The sequence below is a fragment of the Ranitomeya imitator genome, chromosome 7 (genome assembly GCF_032444005.1).
Source record: "Ranitomeya imitator isolate aRanImi1 chromosome 7, aRanImi1.pri, whole genome shotgun sequence".
Lineage (NCBI taxonomy): Eukaryota > Metazoa > Chordata > Amphibia > Anura > Dendrobatidae > Ranitomeya > Ranitomeya imitator.
In genome coordinates this window covers 220,761,470-220,781,661 of record NC_091288.1, presented here as the reverse complement: position 1 = coordinate 220,781,661, position 20,192 = coordinate 220,761,470, and the positions used below count along the sequence as shown (strand labels likewise).

General features: G+C 43.1%; 1 protein-coding gene across 1 annotated transcript in view; it reads right to left on the bottom strand.

Annotated features, from left to right (window-relative positions):
- LOC138646214 (transmembrane protease serine 9-like) overlaps nucleotides 1–18,971 on the bottom strand; it is a 50,434-nt gene extending 31,463 nt beyond the window's left edge. Inside the window, exons 1-5 of the mRNA XM_069735677.1 lie at nucleotides 18,520–18,971; nucleotides 17,639–17,668; nucleotides 2,496–2,658; nucleotides 2,143–2,414; nucleotides 295–464 (exon numbers count right to left, since the gene is read on the bottom strand). Of these exons, the coding sequence (XP_069591778.1) occupies nucleotides 295–464; nucleotides 2,143–2,414; nucleotides 2,496–2,658; nucleotides 17,639–17,668; nucleotides 18,520–18,571 (687 nt within the window). The 5' untranslated portion in view covers nucleotides 18,572–18,971. The remainder of the gene's footprint in view (nucleotides 1–294; nucleotides 465–2,142; nucleotides 2,415–2,495; nucleotides 2,659–17,638; nucleotides 17,669–18,519) is intronic.
- Between the last annotated feature and the right edge of the window lie 1,221 nt (nucleotides 18,972–20,192).

Genomic DNA, 20,192 nt, shown 5'->3' with positions numbered 1-20,192 from the left:
GGACAAGTGGGCGGCAGGACAGGTGGGCGGCAGGACAGGTGGGCGGCAGGACAGGTGGGCGGCAGGACAGGTGGGCGGCAGGACAGGTGGACGGCGCAGGGAGTATTTTTTGCTACCCTACATTTATTCTCTCCAAACCCCAGAGGCAGAATATGGAACATTCAAGTTGCGTTGAATCACTTGAATGCAAATCACATTTCCTGGCCAAATTCGGATTTCGGCAGATTCACTCATCATTGTATCCAGTATCATCTTATATCGCATGGGACCGATATCTGACATAAGGACACCTACCTGACACGAGTCTGTGCCCCCTATTTTGTACCCTGCGCAGATCATGTCCTCCAGGATAATTGGAGTTGAGTTGCTGGTCGTAGACGAGATGTGATAGAGTTCATCGCAGGTCTGGGTATCGATCAGAGGCAGCGACACTTCCTGCAAAGTCATGGGACTTGGGAGACTCACTGCAAGAAAAGATCTCACACATTCATTCATGGCTCATCCCATAATTATCATCCAGGACATTTTAGGAAACATCCGCACGACATGAGTCAAAATCTGGGACAAATCAGCAGCAACATCTGCGACACTTACAGGAGGATTTGTCGCAAACTTTCCACAGATTTTATTGCTAAGAGTGAATTTCAGAGGGATCAACTTCTCAGTGCAGATTTCATCTTATTTTTTTTTTTTTTGCACCGTTGTTATTATTTAACAGCCTTCAGCTTTGTCTCCAGCCATGGAGACTTGATGGAGGAACGATCTGTAGGAAGATCGATGTCGTGCAGCCTAGATACGTCCACCAGGGTCTTCTCCGACGACATCGTGACTTTATCCAGCCATCGGTTCTTGGTCTTCCGCTTCGTCTTGTTCCTTCTATTCTTTCGACCACGATATCCGTCTCCAGTCATCGATCTCTTCGCTCAGTAAAATATGGTAAATTCTCATCCAGTTTTTAAATACTGCAGCAATAAGAGTCAGGCAGGAAATCTGGGTGGAAAATCTACCTTGTGTGATCCTGGGAACCAGACACAAAGACCACAATGCTTCACACCCCTCTCTCAGGACAGAGTCTAGGAGGCCTCCAGAATGTGACATCCTCAGCACAGCTCGGGCAGAGGAACGCCAACTCAACGTGAGATTCATTGGGTTCGTTTGGAGAAGAGACCTCATCACAAGCTAACCTAAGACGCTACCTGTGGCCACGAGGCTTCTCCACGTTCTCGGCCCCTGTGCGGCGGCACAATTTGCTCATATGTTAGAGTTTTTCTATATAACATTTTATGACTTGAGTCACATCTCCAAGGGAAACATTACAAGTCATCGTATGGTTACATTTATCATGAGTGGACGCCTTCAGATAATGCAGGTGAAGAGTTTTCCTTGTTTGTGAGTTTTTGCAAATGTGGAAAGGATTCAGCTGGGGTGACTTATTTGGAACATAACCTCATGGTCATCGTTCAGGGACAGATAGAGGGCACTTCTGTCCCAGCTGCGGTTCCACGTGAGGTTTGTCATGGGCAGCGCCATCTTTGTAATCTTGTGATGATGTTGAGGAAGGCAAGGACATTGTGCTGTATCTACCGTGGGACAAATAAGTCAGACCTTACAAAGAGCCAAGGTTGATGCTAGAAACCCTACTGGGCACACGCCTGTGTTCAGCACACAAGCTCCATGAGAAGTGGTCACATGCCGGTGTGTGACGGAGAACTTGGAGAGAAATCATGCCAGCCCTTGAGAGAGACAAGGCCGAGTCAGATCGGAGTCTGGTCTTCTGGGGTAGAATGTGTGTACCAGATTGTGAAGAACGAGTGGAGACTAGACGGCAAAGTGTAGCATGTAGCTAGAACATAAGACTCTATCCAGGGTGCTGTGGTTGCAATCACCTAAGTGCCATGGACAAGCACCAAGCATGGAGACAGGCTATGCCAGGAAGGCACTACTTGACTCCAGGTCATCAGTGAGAAGTGGACAGTTAATGGATTGTCTCGCTACAATAGTTGTCTCCTTGCTGTATCTAATCGGAGTGTAACCGTAAAGCTGCACACCTCACCGGAGTCGCAACCAGCAAGATTCCCTCTGTCTGTAACACTCATGACAGGAAGAACACGACGCCCTTCACATCAGAATATGAATACCTACCACCAGATCGCGTGTCTCCCCAGCCGGTGATCCAACACATGAGGCCCATGGGAAAGGTTACATTGGCTGTAGGGAGGCAGACGGGGAGGATGTAAGATGTGAAGTTCACGTTGTTCGCCAGCTCGATCAGGCTGATGTCACCTAATGATCCTATGTCACTAAAACTAGGATTCCTCATGATTTTCTTCACATTAACAGAGATTTCATTGGAATTTGGCAAAGAGATTTTATATGAACCAAGATGGACGGTGAGCGAGGAGGTCGTCACTGCACTAGAAAAAGACCAACAATACAATGATTAGGAGAAATGTTGAGACCAACATTGGTGCAGAATAAGAAGAGAAGGACGTAACCTTGTTATACAGTGCGCCGCTGACACGACCCACGTCGTACTGATGAGAGACCCTCCACAAAAGTGACGACCGTTCAACCGTAAGCTCACTTGCCACGGCCACTCACCGGCCTGGGCGTTCTGTCCACCCATGATTCGATTGGAGACTTGAGGTTTTCCACATTCTACAGATGGGAAAATATAAAATAAAGTTTGGGGATTTTAAGAGAAGAGGAGACAAGATTTTGGGTTGTTAAAGAGAGGCAAACAACAAAGTGAAAGACGAAGGATGCAGGAAGAGGAGGAACGAGGAGGTATGATGCAGAAGAGGAGCAACAATGATGCACGACACAGAAGAGGAGGAATGAGGAGGTACGACAAAGAAGAGGAGGAATGAGGAGGTACAATGCAGAAGAGGAGGTACAATGAGGCATGGCGCAGAAGAGAAGCAACGATGAGGCACGAAGCAGAAGAGGAGGAATGAGGAGGTATGATGCAGAAGAGGAGCAACAATGATGCACGACACAGAAGAGGAGGAATGAGGAGGTACGACAAAGAAGAGGAGGAATGAGGAGGTACAATGCAGAAGAGGAGGTACAATGAGGCATGGCGCAGAAGAGAAGCAACGATGAGGCACGAAGCAGAAGAGGAGGAATGAGGAGGTATGACAAAGAAGAGGAGGAATGAGGAGGTACAATGCAGAAGAGGAGGTACAATGAAGCATGGCGCAGAAGAGAAGCAACGATGAGACACGAAGCAGAAGAGGAGGAACAAGGAGGTACAATGCAAAAGAGGAGGAATGAGGAGGTATGACGCAAATGAGGAGGCATGATGCAGTAGAGGGGGAATGAGTAGGTATGATGCAGAAGAGGGGATACAACGAGATACGACGGAGAAGAGGAGGAATGATGAGGTACGATGCAGAAGAAGGGTATGATGTAGAAGAGGAGGAACGACAAGGTACGATGCAGAACGGGTATGAAGCAGAAGAAGAGCAACGATGAGGCATGACAGAAGAGGAGGAATGAAGAGGTACGATGCAGAAGAGGAGGTACAACAAGATACAATGGAGAACAGGAGCAATGAGGTACAATGCAGGAGAAGGTACGACGCAGAATGGGAGGAGTGAGGAGGTACATTACAGAAGAGAAGGAACAACAAGATATGACGGAGAAGAGGAGAAATGATGAGGTACAATGCAGAAGAGGAAAGACGAGGAGGCATGACGCAGTAGAGGAGGAGCAAGGAGGTGCGATGCAGAAGAGGAGATACAAAGAGATACGACGGAGAAGAGGAGGAATGACGAGGTACAATGCAGAAGAGGAAGAACGATGAGGCATGATGCCGAAGAGGAGGAACAATCAGGCATGACACAGAAGAAGAGGAACGAGGAGGCATGACGCAGAAGAGGAGAAACGATTAGGCATGACACAGAAGAGGAGGAATGAAAAGGCATGATGCAGAAGAAGAGGAACAAGGAGGCATGACGCAGAAGAAGAACGAGGAGGCATGGCGCAGCAGAGGAAGAGCGATGAGACACAACAAGAGGAGGTACAACGAGATACGAAGGAGAAGAGGAGGAATGATGAGGTATGATGCAGAAGAAGTGGTACAACAATATACGACAGAGAAGGGAAGGAATGATGCAGAAGAGGAGTAACGAAGCATGATGCAGAAGAAGAGGCACCAGGAGGCATGACACAGAAGAGGAGGAATGTAGAGGCATGATGCAGAAGAGGAGGTTCAACAATATACGACAGAGAAGAGAAGGAATGATGCAGAAGAGGAGTAATGATGAAGCATAATGCAGAAGAAGAGTAATGATGAAGCATAATGCAGAAGAAGAGTAACGATGAAGCATAATGCAGAAGAAGAGTAACGATGAAGCATAATGCAGAAGAAGAGTAACGATGAAGCATAATGCAGAAGAAGAGTAACGATGAAGCATAATGCAGAAGAAGAGTAACGATGAAGCATGATGCAGAAGAAGAGTAACGATGAAGCATGATGCAGAAGAAGAGTAACGAATGAAGCATGATGCAGAAAAAGAGTAACAAGGAGGCACGACGCAGCAGAGGAGGTACAACAAGATACGAAGAGGAGTAAAGACTAGGTATGAAGGAGAAGAGAAGGTATGACAAGGAATGATGCAGAAAAGGGGGTGCGATGCAGAAGGGGAGGAGTGAGGAGGTGTGAAGCAGAAGAGGGAGTACAACGAGGTATGATGCAGAAGAGGTGGGACGACTGGGCGCGGCAAGGAAGAGGAGGGATGACGGGGCGCGATGCTGAAGAGGAGGGACGACGGGGCGCGACACTGAAGAGGAGGGACGATGGGGCACAAAGCAGAAGAGGGATGATGGGGCGTGACGCAGAAGAGGAGGAACAACGAGGTACGATGCAAAAGAAAAGGAACAATGGCTGAATACAAATCAAGAACAAAGTGATAAAATGCAAGAAGAAAATAAATAAAAATTAAAAAGTGAAGAAGAACAAAGCAAGAGATAGAGAACAAGAAGAAAGACCAAGTGTTAAGAAGAACTAGGACAGTGATAAAAGACAAAGAAAGTATGAAAAAAGCGAGAAGAAAAAAAGGAAGTGGTGAAGGTCAGGATAAAGAGAAACAGTAAAGATAGAAAAGGAACAGACTTCTAAAACAATTTATCACTTTTCTCACTGATGTCCATGTGTAAAAGAGAAACCTAAACATTTATTAATTAGTTTACATCTGATTTTGGCTAAATAAAAATAAAATTACAATTGACAACAAGATGTTGGCAAGTGAGGAAAAATGCAAAAATGTTTTAAACACAGTGCGAATCACTGTAAATTATTCTTTAATTCTTAGGGTTTTTTCACTCTGTGTTCTGGCACTTACTTTATCTATGTGTCCACCTCCAGTAGGCGTACATGCCTGAAAATGATGCACGACAGAGCACACGGTCACTGTCAGCACCATAACAACCTGGGGTCCCTAAGGCAGGGGTCCCCAACTCCAGTCCTCAAGGCCCACCAACATGTCATGTTTTCAGGATTTCCTTAGTCTTGCCCAGGTAATAATTGCATCACCTGTGCAATGCAAAGGAAATCCTGAAAACATGACCTGTTGGTGGGCCTTGAGGACTGGAGTTGGGGACCCCTGCCCTAAGGCAAAAAACACCCGAATCCCATTTTGTGTGAGAGGTCGGACATAAGCTCCGGTAAGACCAAGGAATGAGACCAAAGAATGAGACCAAAGAATGAGACCAAGGACAGAGACCAAGGAACGAGACCAAGGAACGAGACCAAGGACAGAGACCAAGGACAGAGACCAAGGAACGAGACCAAGGACAGAGACCAAGGAATGAGACCAAGGACAGAGACCAAGGAACGAGACCAAGGAACGAGACCAAGGAACGAGACCAAGGAACGAGACCAAGGAACGAGACCAAGGAACGAGACCAAGGAACGAGACCAAAGAACGAGACCAAGGAACGAGACCAAGGAATGAGACCAAAGACAGAGACCAAGGAACGAGACCAAGGAACGAGACCAAGGAACGAGACCAAAGAACGAGACCAAAGAATAAAATCAATGAACGAGACCAAGGAACGAGACCAAGGAACGAGACCAAGGAACGAGACCAAGGAACGAGACCAAGGAACGAGACCAAGGAACGAGACCAAGGAACGAGACCAAGGAACGAGACCAAGGAACGAGACCAAGGAACGAGACCAAGGAACGAGACCAAAGAATAAAATCAATGAACGAGACCAAGGAACGAGACCAAGGAACGAGACCAAGGAACGAGACCAAAGAACGAGACCAAAGAATAAAATCAATGAACGAGACCAAGGAACGAGACCAAGGAACGAGACCAAGGAACGAGACCAAGGAACGAGACCAAGGAACAAGACCAAGGAACGAGACCAAAGAACGAGACCAAAGAATAAAATCAATGAACGAGACCAAGGAACGAGACCAAGGAACGAGACCAAGGAACGAGACCAAAGAACGAGACCAAAGAATAAAATCAATGAACGAGACCAAGGAACGAGACCAAGGAACGAGACCAAGGAACGAAACCAAGGAACGAGACCAAAGAACGAGACCAAAGAATAAAATCAATGAACGAGACCAAGGAACGAGACCAAGGAACGAGACCAAGGAACGAGACCAAGGAACGAGACCAAAGAACGAGACCAAAGAATAAAATCAATGAACGAGACCAAGGAACGAGACCAAGGAACGAGACCAAGGAACGAGACCAAGGAACGAGACCAAGGAACGAGACCAAGGAACGAGACCAAGGAACGAGACCAAGGAACAAGACCAAGGAACAAGACCAAGGAACAAGACCAAGGAACGAGATCAAGGAATGAGACCAAAGAATAAAATCAAGGAATGAGACCAAAGAACGAGTGCGAGCTCAGTGTGAAAGCGCCTGAAGACTGGTGCATGAAAGCTAAATGGACACACTAAATGCAGAGAACACTGACATCTACTGGTCACATATAAGTAAAGAAGATACACAAAAATTGTGCCCTAGGTAAAAAAACAAAGAGAAGTTTATCTAAAGAAACAAACAGACACCAATATCAATAACTGAAGTCACACAAACACGTACAGCTCATACAACTGAGATAAACAAACCAAAGAGTCACTGTGTACATACATTACATTACTGATCCTGAGTTACATCCTGTATTATACCCCAGAGCTGCGCTCACTATTCTGCTGGTGCAGTCACTGTGTACATACATTACATTACTGATCCTGAGTTACCTCCTGTATTATACCCCAGAGCTGCACTCACTATTCTGCTGGTGCAGTCACTGGGTACATACATTACATTACTGATCCTGAGTTACATCCTGTATTATACCCCAAAGCTGCACTCACTATTCTGCTGGTGCAGTCACTGTGTACATACATTACATTACTGATCCTGAGTTACGTCCTGTATTATACCCCAGAGCTGCACTTACTATTCTGCTGGTGCAGTCACTGTGTACATACATTACATTACTGATCCTGAGTTACATCCTGTATTATACCCCAGAGCTGCACTCACTATTCTGCTGGTGCAGTCACTGTGTACATACATTACATTACTGATCCTGAGTTACATCCTGTATTATACCCCAGAGCTGCACTCACTATTCTGCTGGTGCAGTCACTGTGTACATACATTACATTACTGATCCTGAGTTACATCCTTTATTATACCCCAGAGCTGCACTCACTATTATGCTGGAGCAGTCACTGTGTACATACATTACATTACTGATCCTGAGTTACATCCTGTATTATACCCCAGAGCTGCACTCACTATTCTGCTGGTGCAGTCACTGTGTACATACATTACATTACTGATCCTGAGTTACATCCTGTATTATACCCCAGAGCTGCACTCACTATTCTGCTGGTGCAGTCACTGTGTACATACATTACTGATCCTGAGTTACCTCCTGTATTATACTCCAGAGCTGCAGTCACTATTCTGCTGGTGCTGTCACTGTGTACATACATTACATTACTGATCCTGAGTTACATCCTGTATTATACGCCAGAGCTGCACTCACTATTCTGCTGGTGCTGTCACTGTGTACATACATTACATTACTGATCCTGAGTTACATCCTGTATTATACGACATAGCTGCACTCACTATTCTGCTGGTGCAGTCACTGTGTACATACATTACATTACTGATCCTGAGTTACATCCTGTATTATACCCCAGAGCTGCACTCACTATTCTGCTGGTGCAGTCACAGTGTACATACATTACATTACTGATCCTGAGTTACATCCTGTATTATACCCCAGAGCTGCACTCACTATTCTGCTGGTGCTGTCACTGTGTACATATATTACATTACTGATCCTGAGTTACATCCTGTATTATACCCCAGAGCTGCACTCACTATTCTGCTGGTGCTGTCACTGTGTACATACATTACATTACTGATCCTGAGTTACATCCTGTATTATACGCCAGAGCTGCACTCACTATTCTGCTGGTGCAGTCACTGTGCACATACATTACATTACTGATCCTGAGTTACATCATGTATTATACCCCAGAGCTGCACTCACTATTCTGCTGGTGCAGTCACTGTGTACATATATTACATTACTGATCCTGAGTTACATCCTGTATTATACGCCAGAGCTGCACTCAATATTCTGCTGGTGCAGTCACTGTGTACATACATTACATTACTGATCCTGAGTTACATACTGTATTATACTCCAGAGCTGCACTCACTATTCTGCTGGTGCTGTCACTGTGTACATACATTACATTACTGATCCTGAGTTACATCCTGTATTATACGCCAGAGCTGCACTCACTATTCTGCTGGTGCAGTCACTGTGCACATACATTACATTACTGATCCTGAGTTACATCCTGTATTATACCCCAGAGCTGCACTCACTATTCTGCTGGTGCAGTCACAGTGTACATACATTACATTACTGATCCTGAGTTACATCCTGTATTATACCCCAGAGCTGCACTCACTATTCTGCTGGTGCTGTCACTGTGTACATATATTACATTACTGATCCTGAGTTACATCCTGTATTATACCCCAGAGCTGCACTCACTATTCTGCTGGTGCTGTCACTGTGTACATATATTACATTACTGATCCTGAGTTACATCCTGTATTATACCCCAGAGCTGCACTCACTATTCTGCTGGTGCAGTCACTGTGTACATACATTACATTACTGATCCTGAGTTACATCCTGTATTATACTCCAGAGCTGCACTCACTATTCTGCTGGTGCAGTCACTGTGTACATACATAACATTACTGATCCTGAGTTACATCCTGTATTATACTCCAGAACTGCACTCACTATTCTGCTGGTGCAGTCACTGTGTACATACATTACATTACTGATCCTGAGTTACATCCTATATTATACTCCAGAGCTGCACTCACTATTCTGCTGGTGCAGTCACTGTGTACATATATTACATTACTGATCCGGAGTTACATCCTGTATTATACCCCAGAGCTGCACTCACTATTCTGCTGGTGCAGTCACTGTGTACATACATTACATTACTGATCCTGAGTTACATCCTGTATTATACCCCAGAGCTGCACTCACTATTCTGCTGGTGCAGTCACTGTGTACATACATTACATTACTGATCCTGAGTTACATCCTGTATTATACCCCAGAGCTGCACTCACTATTCTGCTGGTGCAGTCACTGTGTACATACATTACATTACTGATCCTGAGTTACATCCTGTATTATACCCCAGAGCTGCACTCACTATTCTGCTGGTGCAGTCACTGTGTACATACATTACATTACTGATCCTGAGTTACATCCTGTATTATACTCCAGAGCTGCACTCACTATTCTGCTGGTGCAGTCACTGTGTACATACATTACATTACTGATCCTGAGTTACATCCTATATTATACTCCAGAGCTGCACTCACTATTCTGCTGGTGCAGTCACTGTGTACATACATTACATTACTGATCCTGAGTTACATCCTGTATTATACTCCAGAACTGCACTCACTATTCTGCTGGTGCAGTCACTGTGTACATACATTACATTACTGATCCTGAGTTACATCCTATATTATACTCCAGAGCTGCACTCACTATTCTGCTGGTGCAGTCACTGTGTACATACATTACATTACTGATCCTGAGTTACATCCTGTATTATACTCCAGAACTGCACTCACTATTCTGCTGGTGCAGTCACTGTGTACATACATTACATAACTGATCCTGAGTTACATCCTGTATTATACCCCAGAGCTGCACTCACTATTCTGCTGGTGCAGTCACTGTGTACATACATTACATTACTGATCCTGAGTTACATCCTGTATTATACCCCAGAGCTGCACTCACTATTCTGCTGGTGCAGTCACTGTGTACATACATTACATTACTGATCCTGAGTTACATCCTGTATTATACGCCATAGCTGCACTCACTATTCTGCTGGTGCAGTCACTGTGTACATACATTACATTACTGATCCTGAGTTACATCCTGTATTATACTCCAGAACTGCACTCACTATTCTGCTGGTGCAGTCACTGTGTACATACATTACATTACTGATCCTGAGTTACATCCTGTATTATACCCCAGAGCTGCACTCACTATTCTGCTGGTGCAGTCACTGTGTACATACATTACTGATCCTGAGTTACATCCTGTATTATACCCCAGAGCTGCACTCACTATTCTGCTGGTGCAGTCACTGTGTACATACATTACATTACTGATCCTGTGTTACCTCCTGTATTATACTCCAGAGCTGCGCTCACTATTCTGCTGGTGTAGTCACTGTGTACATACATTACATTACTGATCCTGAGTTACCTCCTGTATTATACTCCAGAGCTGCACTCACTATTCTGCTGGTGCAGTCACTGTGTACATACATTACATTACTGATCCTGAGTTACATCCTGTATTATACTCCAGAGCTGCACTCACTATTCTGCTGGTGCAGTCACTGTGTACATACATTACAATACTGATCCTGAGTTACCTCCTGTATTATACCCCAGAGCTGCACTCACTATTCTGCTGGTGCAGTCACTGTGTACATACATTACATTACTGATCCTGAGTTACATCCTGTATTATACTCCAGAGCTGCACTCACTATTCTGCTGGTGCAGTCACTGTGTACATACATTACATTACTGATCCTGAGTTACATCCTGTATTATACTCCAGAGCTGCACTCACTATTCTGCTGGTGCAGTCACTGTGTACATACATTACATTACTGATCCTGAGTTACCTCCTGTATTATACCCCAGAGCTGCACTCACTATTCTGCTGGTGCAGTCACTGTGTACATACATTACATTACTGATCCTGAGTTACCTCCTGTATTATACTCCAGAGCTGCACTCACTATTCTGCTGGTGCAGTCACTGTGTACATACATTACATTACTGATCCTGAGTTACATCCTGTATTATACTCCAGAGCTGCACTCACTATTCTGCTGGTACAGTCACTGTGTACATACATTACATTACTGATCCTGAGTTACATCCTGTATTATACCCCAGAGCTGCACTCACTATTCTGCTGGTGCACTCACTGTGTACATACATTACATTACTGATCCTGAGTTACATCCTGTATTATACTCCAGAGCTGCACTCACTATTCTGCTGGTGCAGTCACTGTGTACATACATTACAATACTGATCCCTATGTACAAGAATATACAGTTGGGAAAAATAGTATTTAGTCAGCCACCAATTGTACAAATTCTCCCACTTATAAAGATGAGAGCGGCCTGTAATTGACATCGTATGTAAACCACATCTATGAGAGTCAAAATGAGAAAACGAATCCAGAAGATCACCTTGTCTGAATTGGTAAGATTGATTTTGCCAATTATAGTGGAAAATAAGTATTTGGTCACTGAAAAACATGGAAGATTTCTGTCTCTCACTGACCTGTGACTTCTTCTTTAAGAGGCTCCTCTGTCCTCCACTCATTACCTGTAGTAATGGCACCTGTTTGATCTTGTTATCAGTATAAAAGACACCTGTGCACACCCTCAGGCTGTCACACTCCAACATTAGTGACTTTAATTACATCTAATCACATTACGTTCCGACCAACTCATCAATGTAGGCTTTACCTAGAGAGGTGTTTATGTTCACCCACGCATTCAGATATTAGCCATAGGCAAGTGTTCACACGTGGCAGGTAGGTAAGGGACCCATCAGATTCATGAGATTACCTTGACCATGGTGGATGGGCTCACATTATTTACCCAAATGTTGTGATAAACGTCTCGTGTCTTTTACCTAAATTTCAAAAGTCATTTTGCTATTCCCACTTCATCTATTTTACATTGACATGCTTTAGACAATTGAGGGCAACCATTTTCGTATTTTGATATATAAGTTGCTTTTTTTGGTATGCACCTGTTCAGTTTGTATTTCTGTTATTTATATACTGTAATACTGTCCCTATGTACAAAAATATAACTACTATAATACTGCTCCTATGTACAAGAATATAACTACTATAATACTGCTCCTATGTACAAGAATATAACTACTATAATACTGCTCCTATGTACCAGAATATAACTACTATAATACTGCTCCCTATGTACAAGAATATAACTACTATAATGCTGCCCCTATGTACAAGAATATAACTACTATAATACTGCCCCTATGTACAAGAATATAACTACTATAATACTGCTCCTATGTACAAGAATATAACTACTATAATACTGCCCCTATGTACAAGAATATAACTACTATAATACTGCTCCTATGTACAAGGCTATAACTACTATAATACTGCTCCTATGTACAAGAATATAACTACTATAATACTGCTCCTATGTACAAGAATATAACTACTATAATACTGCTCCTATGTACAAGAATATGAATACTATAATACTGCCCCCATGTACAAGAATATAACTACTATAATACTGCCCCTATGTACAAGAATATAACTACTATAATACTGCCCCTATGTACAAGAATATAACTACTATAATACTGCCCCTATGTACAAGAATATAACTACTATAATACTGCCCTTTGTACAAGAATATAACTACTATAATACTGCTCTATGTACAAGAATATAACTACTATAATACTGCCGCTATGTACAAGAATATAACTACTATAATACTGCCTCTATGTACAAGAATATAACTACTATAATACTGCCCCTATGTACAAGAATATAACTACTATAATACTGCCCTATGTACAAGAATATAACTACTATAATACTGCTCTATGTACAAGAATATAACTACTATAATACTGCCGCTATGTACAAGAATATAACTACTATAATACTGCCCCTATGTACAGGAATATAACTACTATAATGCTGCTCCTATGTACAAGAATATAACTACTATAATACTGCCCCTATGTACAAGAATATAACTACTATAATACTGCCCCTATGTACAGGAATATAACTACTATAATGCTGCTCCTATGTACAAGAATATAACTACTATAATACTGCCTCTATGTACAAGAATATAACTGCTATAATACTGCCCCTATGTACAAGAATATAACTACTATAATACTGCCCCTATGTACAAGAATATAACTACTATAATACTGCCCTATGTACAAGAATATAACTACTATAATACTGCTCTATGTACAAGAATATAACTACTATAATACTGCCGCTATGTACAAGAATATAACTACTATAATACTGCCCCTATGTACAGGAATATAACTACTATAATGCTGCTCCTATGTACAAGAATATAACTACTATAATACTGCCCCTATGTACAAGAATATAACTACTATAATACTGCCCCTATGTACAGGAATATAACTACTATAATGCTGCTCCTATGTACAAGAATATAACTACTATAATACTGCCTCTATGTACAAGAATATAACTGCTATAATACTGCCCCTATGTACAAGAATATAACTACTATAATACTGCCCCTATATACAAGAATATAACTACTATAATACTGCCCCTATATACAAGAATATAACTACTATAATACTGCCCCTATGTACAAGAATATAACTACTATAATACTGCCCCTGTGTACAAGAATATAACTACTATAATACTGCCCCTGTGTACAAGAATATAACTACTATAATACTGCCTCTATGTACAAGAATATAACTGCTATAATACTGCCCCTATGTACAAGAATATAACTGCTATAATACTGCCTCTATGTACAAGAATATAACTGCTATAATACTGCCCCTATGTACAAGAATATAACTACTATAATACTGCCCCTATGTACAAGAATATAACTACTATAATACTGCCCCTACGTACAAGAATATAACTACTATAATACTGCCCATATGTACAAGAATATAACTCCTATAATACTGCCCCTATGTACAAGAATATAACTACTATAATACTGCCCCTATGTACAAGAATATAACTACTATAATACTGCCCCTATGTACAAGAATATAACTACTATAATACTGCTCCTATGTACAAGAATATAACTACTATAATACTGCCCCTATGTACAAGAATATAACTACTATAATACTGCCCCCTATATACAAGAATATAACTGCTATAATACTGCCCCTATGTACAAGAATATAACTACTATAATACTGCTCCTATGTACAAGAATATAACTACTATAATACTGCCCCCTATATACAAGAATATAACTGCTATAATACTGCCCCTATGTACAAGAATATAACTACTATAATACTGCTCCTATGTACAAGAATATAACTACTATAATACTGCCCCTATGTACAAGAATATAGCTACTATAATACTGCTCATATATACAGGAATATAACTACTATAATACTGCCCCTATGTACAAGAATATAACTACTATAATACTGCCCCTATGTACAAGAATATAACTACTATAATACTGCTCATATATACAGGAATATAACTACTATAATACTGCTCCTATGTACAAGAATATAACTACTATAATACTGCCCCTATGTACAAGAATATAACTACTATAATACTGCCCCTATGTACAAGAATATAACTACTATAATACTGCTCCTATGTACAAGGCTATAACTACTATAATACTGCCCCTATGTACAAGAATATAACTACTATAATACTGCCCCTATGTACAAGAATATAACTACTATAATACTGCTCATATATACAGGAATATAACTACTATAATACTGCTCCTATGTACAAGAATATAACTACTATAATACCGCTCCTATGTACAAGAATATAACTACTATAATACTGCTCCTATGTACAAGTATATAACTACTATAATACTGCCCCTATGTACAAAAATATAACTACTATAATACTGCTCCTATGTACAAGAATATAACTACTATAATACTGCCCCTATGTACAAGAATATAACTACTATAATACTGCTCATATATACAGGAATATAACTACTATAATACTGCTCCTATGTACAAGAATATAACTACTATAATACTGCCCCTATGTACAAGAATATAACTACTATAATACTGCCCCTATGTACAAGAATATAACTACTATAATACTGCTCCTATGTACAAGGCTATAACTACTATAATACTGCCCCTATGTACAAGAATATAACTACTATAATACTGCCCCTATGTACAAGAATATAACTACTATAATACTGCTCATATATACAGGAATATAACTACTATAATACTGCTCCTATGTACAAGAATATAACTACTATAATACCGCTCCTATGTACAAGAATATAACTACTATAATACTGCTCCTATGTACAAGAATATAACTACTATAATACTGCCCCTATGTACAAGAATATAACTACTATAATACTGCCCCTATGTACAAGAATATAACTACTATAATACTGCCCCCCATGTGTGACTGTGTTGTAGTTGGCAGTTTGTGTCCTCCCTGACTCTCTGGATTCTTGTGATCACATGACGTCTTCTTCCTCCGGTTATTTCATGTTCCCTTATCACCGTGTATGGGTGCGGCACTATTTATTTCAGTATGACCTGCAGGCTCAGTTTCCTGGCACAGGATGATGCGGTATTAATCGGTTCATACTTTACATTTCCCTCGGTTTTATTACTGGATCTGGTCGCTGATAATTATTTTACTATCACAAGAAAGAACAAGTGAAATGAACGAGCGTCGAAATGTCTTATAGAACGGGACACACGGCCGAAATCATCACACAGGACATTCAGTACCGGAAAACAGAGTTATTGTGAGGCAAGGATTATCAGGGGGATCTGTGGGTGACGCACTGTTATGGGGGATCTGTGGATGACGCACTGTTATGGGGGATTTGTGGATGATGCATTGTTATGGGGGATCTGTGGATGACGCACTGTTATGGGGGATCTGTGGATGATGCATTGTTATGGGGGATCTGTGGATGATGCATTGTTATGGGGGATCTGTGGAGGATGCACTGTTATGGGGGATCTGTGAAGGACGCTCTGTTATGGGGGATCTGTGGAGGACGCACTGTTATGGGGGATCTGTGGGTGACACTCTGTTATAGGGATCTGTAAAGGACGCTCTGTTATGGGGGATCTGTGGATGACGCACTGTTATGGGGGATCTGTGGGTGACGCACTGTTATGGGGGATCTGTGGATGACACACTTATGGGGGATCTGTGGAGGACGCTCTGTTATGGGGGATCTGTGGGTGACGCACTGTTATGGGGGATCTGTGGGTGACGCACTGTTATGGGGGATCTGTGGGTGACGCACTGTTATGGGGGATCTGTGGATGACACACTTATGGGGGATCTGTGGGTGACGCACTGTTATGGGGGATCTGTGGGTGACGCACTGTTATGGGGGATCTGTGGATGATGCACTGTTATGGGGGATCTGTGGATGATGCACTGTTATGGGGGATCTGTGGATGATGCACTGTTATGGGGGATCTGTGGGTGACGCACTGTTATGGGGGATCTGTGGGTGACGCACTGTTATGGGGGATCTGTGGGTGACGCACTGTTATGGGGGATCTGTGGATGACACACTTATGGGGGATCTGTGGGTGACGCACTGTTATGGGGGATCTGTGGGTGACGCACTGTTATGGGGGATCTGTGGATGATGCACTGTTATGGGGGATCTGTGGATGATGCACTGTTATGGGGGATCTGTGGGTGACGCACTGTTATGGGGGATCTGTGGATGACACACTTATGGGGGATCTGTGGGTGACGCACTGTTATGGGGGATCTGTGGGTGACGCACTGTTATGGGGGATCTGTGGGTGACGCACTGTTATGGGGGGATCTGTGGGTAATGCGCTGTTATGGGGGATCTGTGGGTGACGCGCTGTTATGGGGGATCTGTGGGTGACGCACTGTTATGGGGGATCTGTGGATGACGCATTGTTATGGGGGATCTGTGGGTGACGCGCTGTTATGGGGGATCTGTGGGTGACGCACTGTTATGGGGGATCTGTGGATGACGCACTGTTATGGGGGATCTGTGGGTGACGCGCTGTTATGGGGGATCTGTGGGTGACGCGCTGTTATGGGGGATCTGTGGGTGACGCGCTGTTATGGGGGATCTGTGGGTGACGCACACTTACAGCACACATAAACCCTTATACATCTGATATTAGTTTTTCTGATCTGTAGACAATTGTAGGTCTGGACTCACCTTGTGTAGATGAACAAACGCCAAAAGTCCCTGCAGGTGGGAAATAAAGGGTTAAATTAACATTTAGCCTCCTCCAAGGATAAAGTATCCAAGATGTAAGAGACGGCGACAAAGAATCAGCATGAAGAGAGACACATAATAGAAGAAAAGTAGAAGCAGCGCCATAGAGCAAGTATCGCGGAGCTATTTATTAGCCCATGTGGCGACGTTTCGTCCTACGAGTGGATCTTTCTCAAGGAACACAAAGCGGCCAGTGCAGAGTATGGAAGGCACCGAATAGGGAAAGGACTTAGCAGCAAGTTACAGAATCCCCAGAATGCAACAGTGACGTGATCCATAACACACGGCGGGACCAGGGGAGACGGCGGAAGGCGCCAATGGTCAGAAAGATTCATCTCTGCTGGTCGGTGCTGTGATGCAAGGGTGTGGGCAGAAGACAGACAGATGGATAGATAGATAGATAATAGATAGATGATAGATAGATAATAGATAGATGATAGATAATAGATAGATAGATAGATAGATAGATAGATACAGACAGACAGATAATAGATAGATAGAAGGATAGATACAGACAGACAGATAGATGATTGATAGATTGATAATAGATAGATGATAGATAATAGATAGATAGATAATAGATAGATAATAGATAGATAGATAGATAATAGATAGATAATAGATAATGGATAGATCATAGATAATAGAGAGATGATAGATAATAAACATATAATAGATAGATAGATAGATAGATAGATAGATAGATAGATAGATAGATAGATAGATAGATAGATAGATAGATAGATGATAGATGGATGGATAGATAATAGATAGAAGGATAGATACAGACAGACAGATGGTTGAGGTCTCGGGTCGCTCACCCAGCAGGACCAGGATCAGGCTCAGGCTCCAGGCCGCTGGCGGTGAGTTCATCCTCGGCTCCGGCTCTGCGCTCGCTGACCACTATCGGATCTTCCGCCGCCGGTCTCGGGGGAATGTGGGGTAACCAGTTTCTGCCCTGAATGCACATTTCCAGCAGATAGATGACGCTGCACCTCGCCCTGCGGTCTCAGGAACGAGCCCCACGGATCAGTATTGTCGCCCTGTGACGTGATCACCCCCCGTAACCTGAAGAGCCGGTTCCTGGAGAACATCCGCGGAGCTGACAATCAGATGTGACGTCTGTCCAGATACACGGAGCTATTAATAGGCGCAGCGCACTGACTCCGCTGGGACCGCCCGCCCTCTCAGCCTTTATTTTTACCATTCTTTCTTAAACCCTCTGTGCTGCTGAAAATGTAATCGCTCTCTTCATGACAGATCTGGTAGAGCTGGGAACCCGGACAATCCGAAGCTGAGCTTCCCTGCAGCGCACTCCCCCCCCCCCAGGAGAAACGAAGCCAAGGCATCACCTGTGTAATGCTGGGAGACGCCGGGACCCCCACAGAGGGAGGCTCTGTATAGTCACTGCCACTGCAGCTCATTCATGGGGGGCTACATTAAGGGACCCCAACTGAAACTGGAAAAGGAAATACTCGGTGATTAAAATTAGGCTTTTACTAGTGATGAGCGAGAGTAGTCGTTCCTCGGGTTTTCCGGAGCACGCTCGGGGGTCTCCGAGTATTTGTAACTGTTCAGAAAAGGTTGCACTCTATCGTGCCAAAGCATGTCTAATATGGAATACATGAAATATGAATAGCAAAATGGCTTTTGAACATTAGGAAAATATTTGAGAGACGCAAAACTGATGGGTCCCTGTCCAAATGTGAACACTTACTGAAGGCCAATGTTAGCCTACTGACTGAGCACTCCTCCCGTCACCATGTCAGAGACCCTTCAGATTAATGAGACCACCTTGACGATGGTTGATGGGCTCACACTATTTGGCCAAATTCTGTGCAAAGCGTCTCTCAAATATATTTTCCTAATGTTCAAAAGCCATTTTGCTATTCATATTTCATGTATTCCATATTAGACAATGCTTTGGCACGATAGAGTGCAACCTTTTTTGTATATTATATAAGGAGGTAGCTGCTCCTGGTCTGCCCCTATTCACACTAGTTTGGATGTACCAGTCGTTTTTCTGTCATCACTCATCTGTTCGGAGATTTAGTTTTCCTCACCTCAGCTGAATGATTTACAGTTACTAGCCAGCTTGATTACATGTGGAGATTCCCTAGCAACCAGACATCCCCCACATGTACTCAGGCTGGCTAGTAGCTGTAAATCATTCAGCAGAGGTGAGGAAAACAAAATCTCCGAACACTAACAAATACTCAGAGGACCCCCGAGCAACGAGTATAATCACTCATCACTAGTTTCTACATCAGACCCGGCCACTAAGTGGCGGTGTATTTATGGCAATACATATAGGACGGGCACGGGGCTCAGTCACTGCACAGCACAAGCAGCAGACACTGTGCCACTGCACAGGGGCCCAAGAGATAAGGGACCACTACCACTGCACAGGGGCCTCTCCTGAGCCGTCTGCACAGGGGCCTCTCCTGAGCGGTCTGCACAGGGGCCTCACCTGAGCGGTCTGCACAGGGGCCTC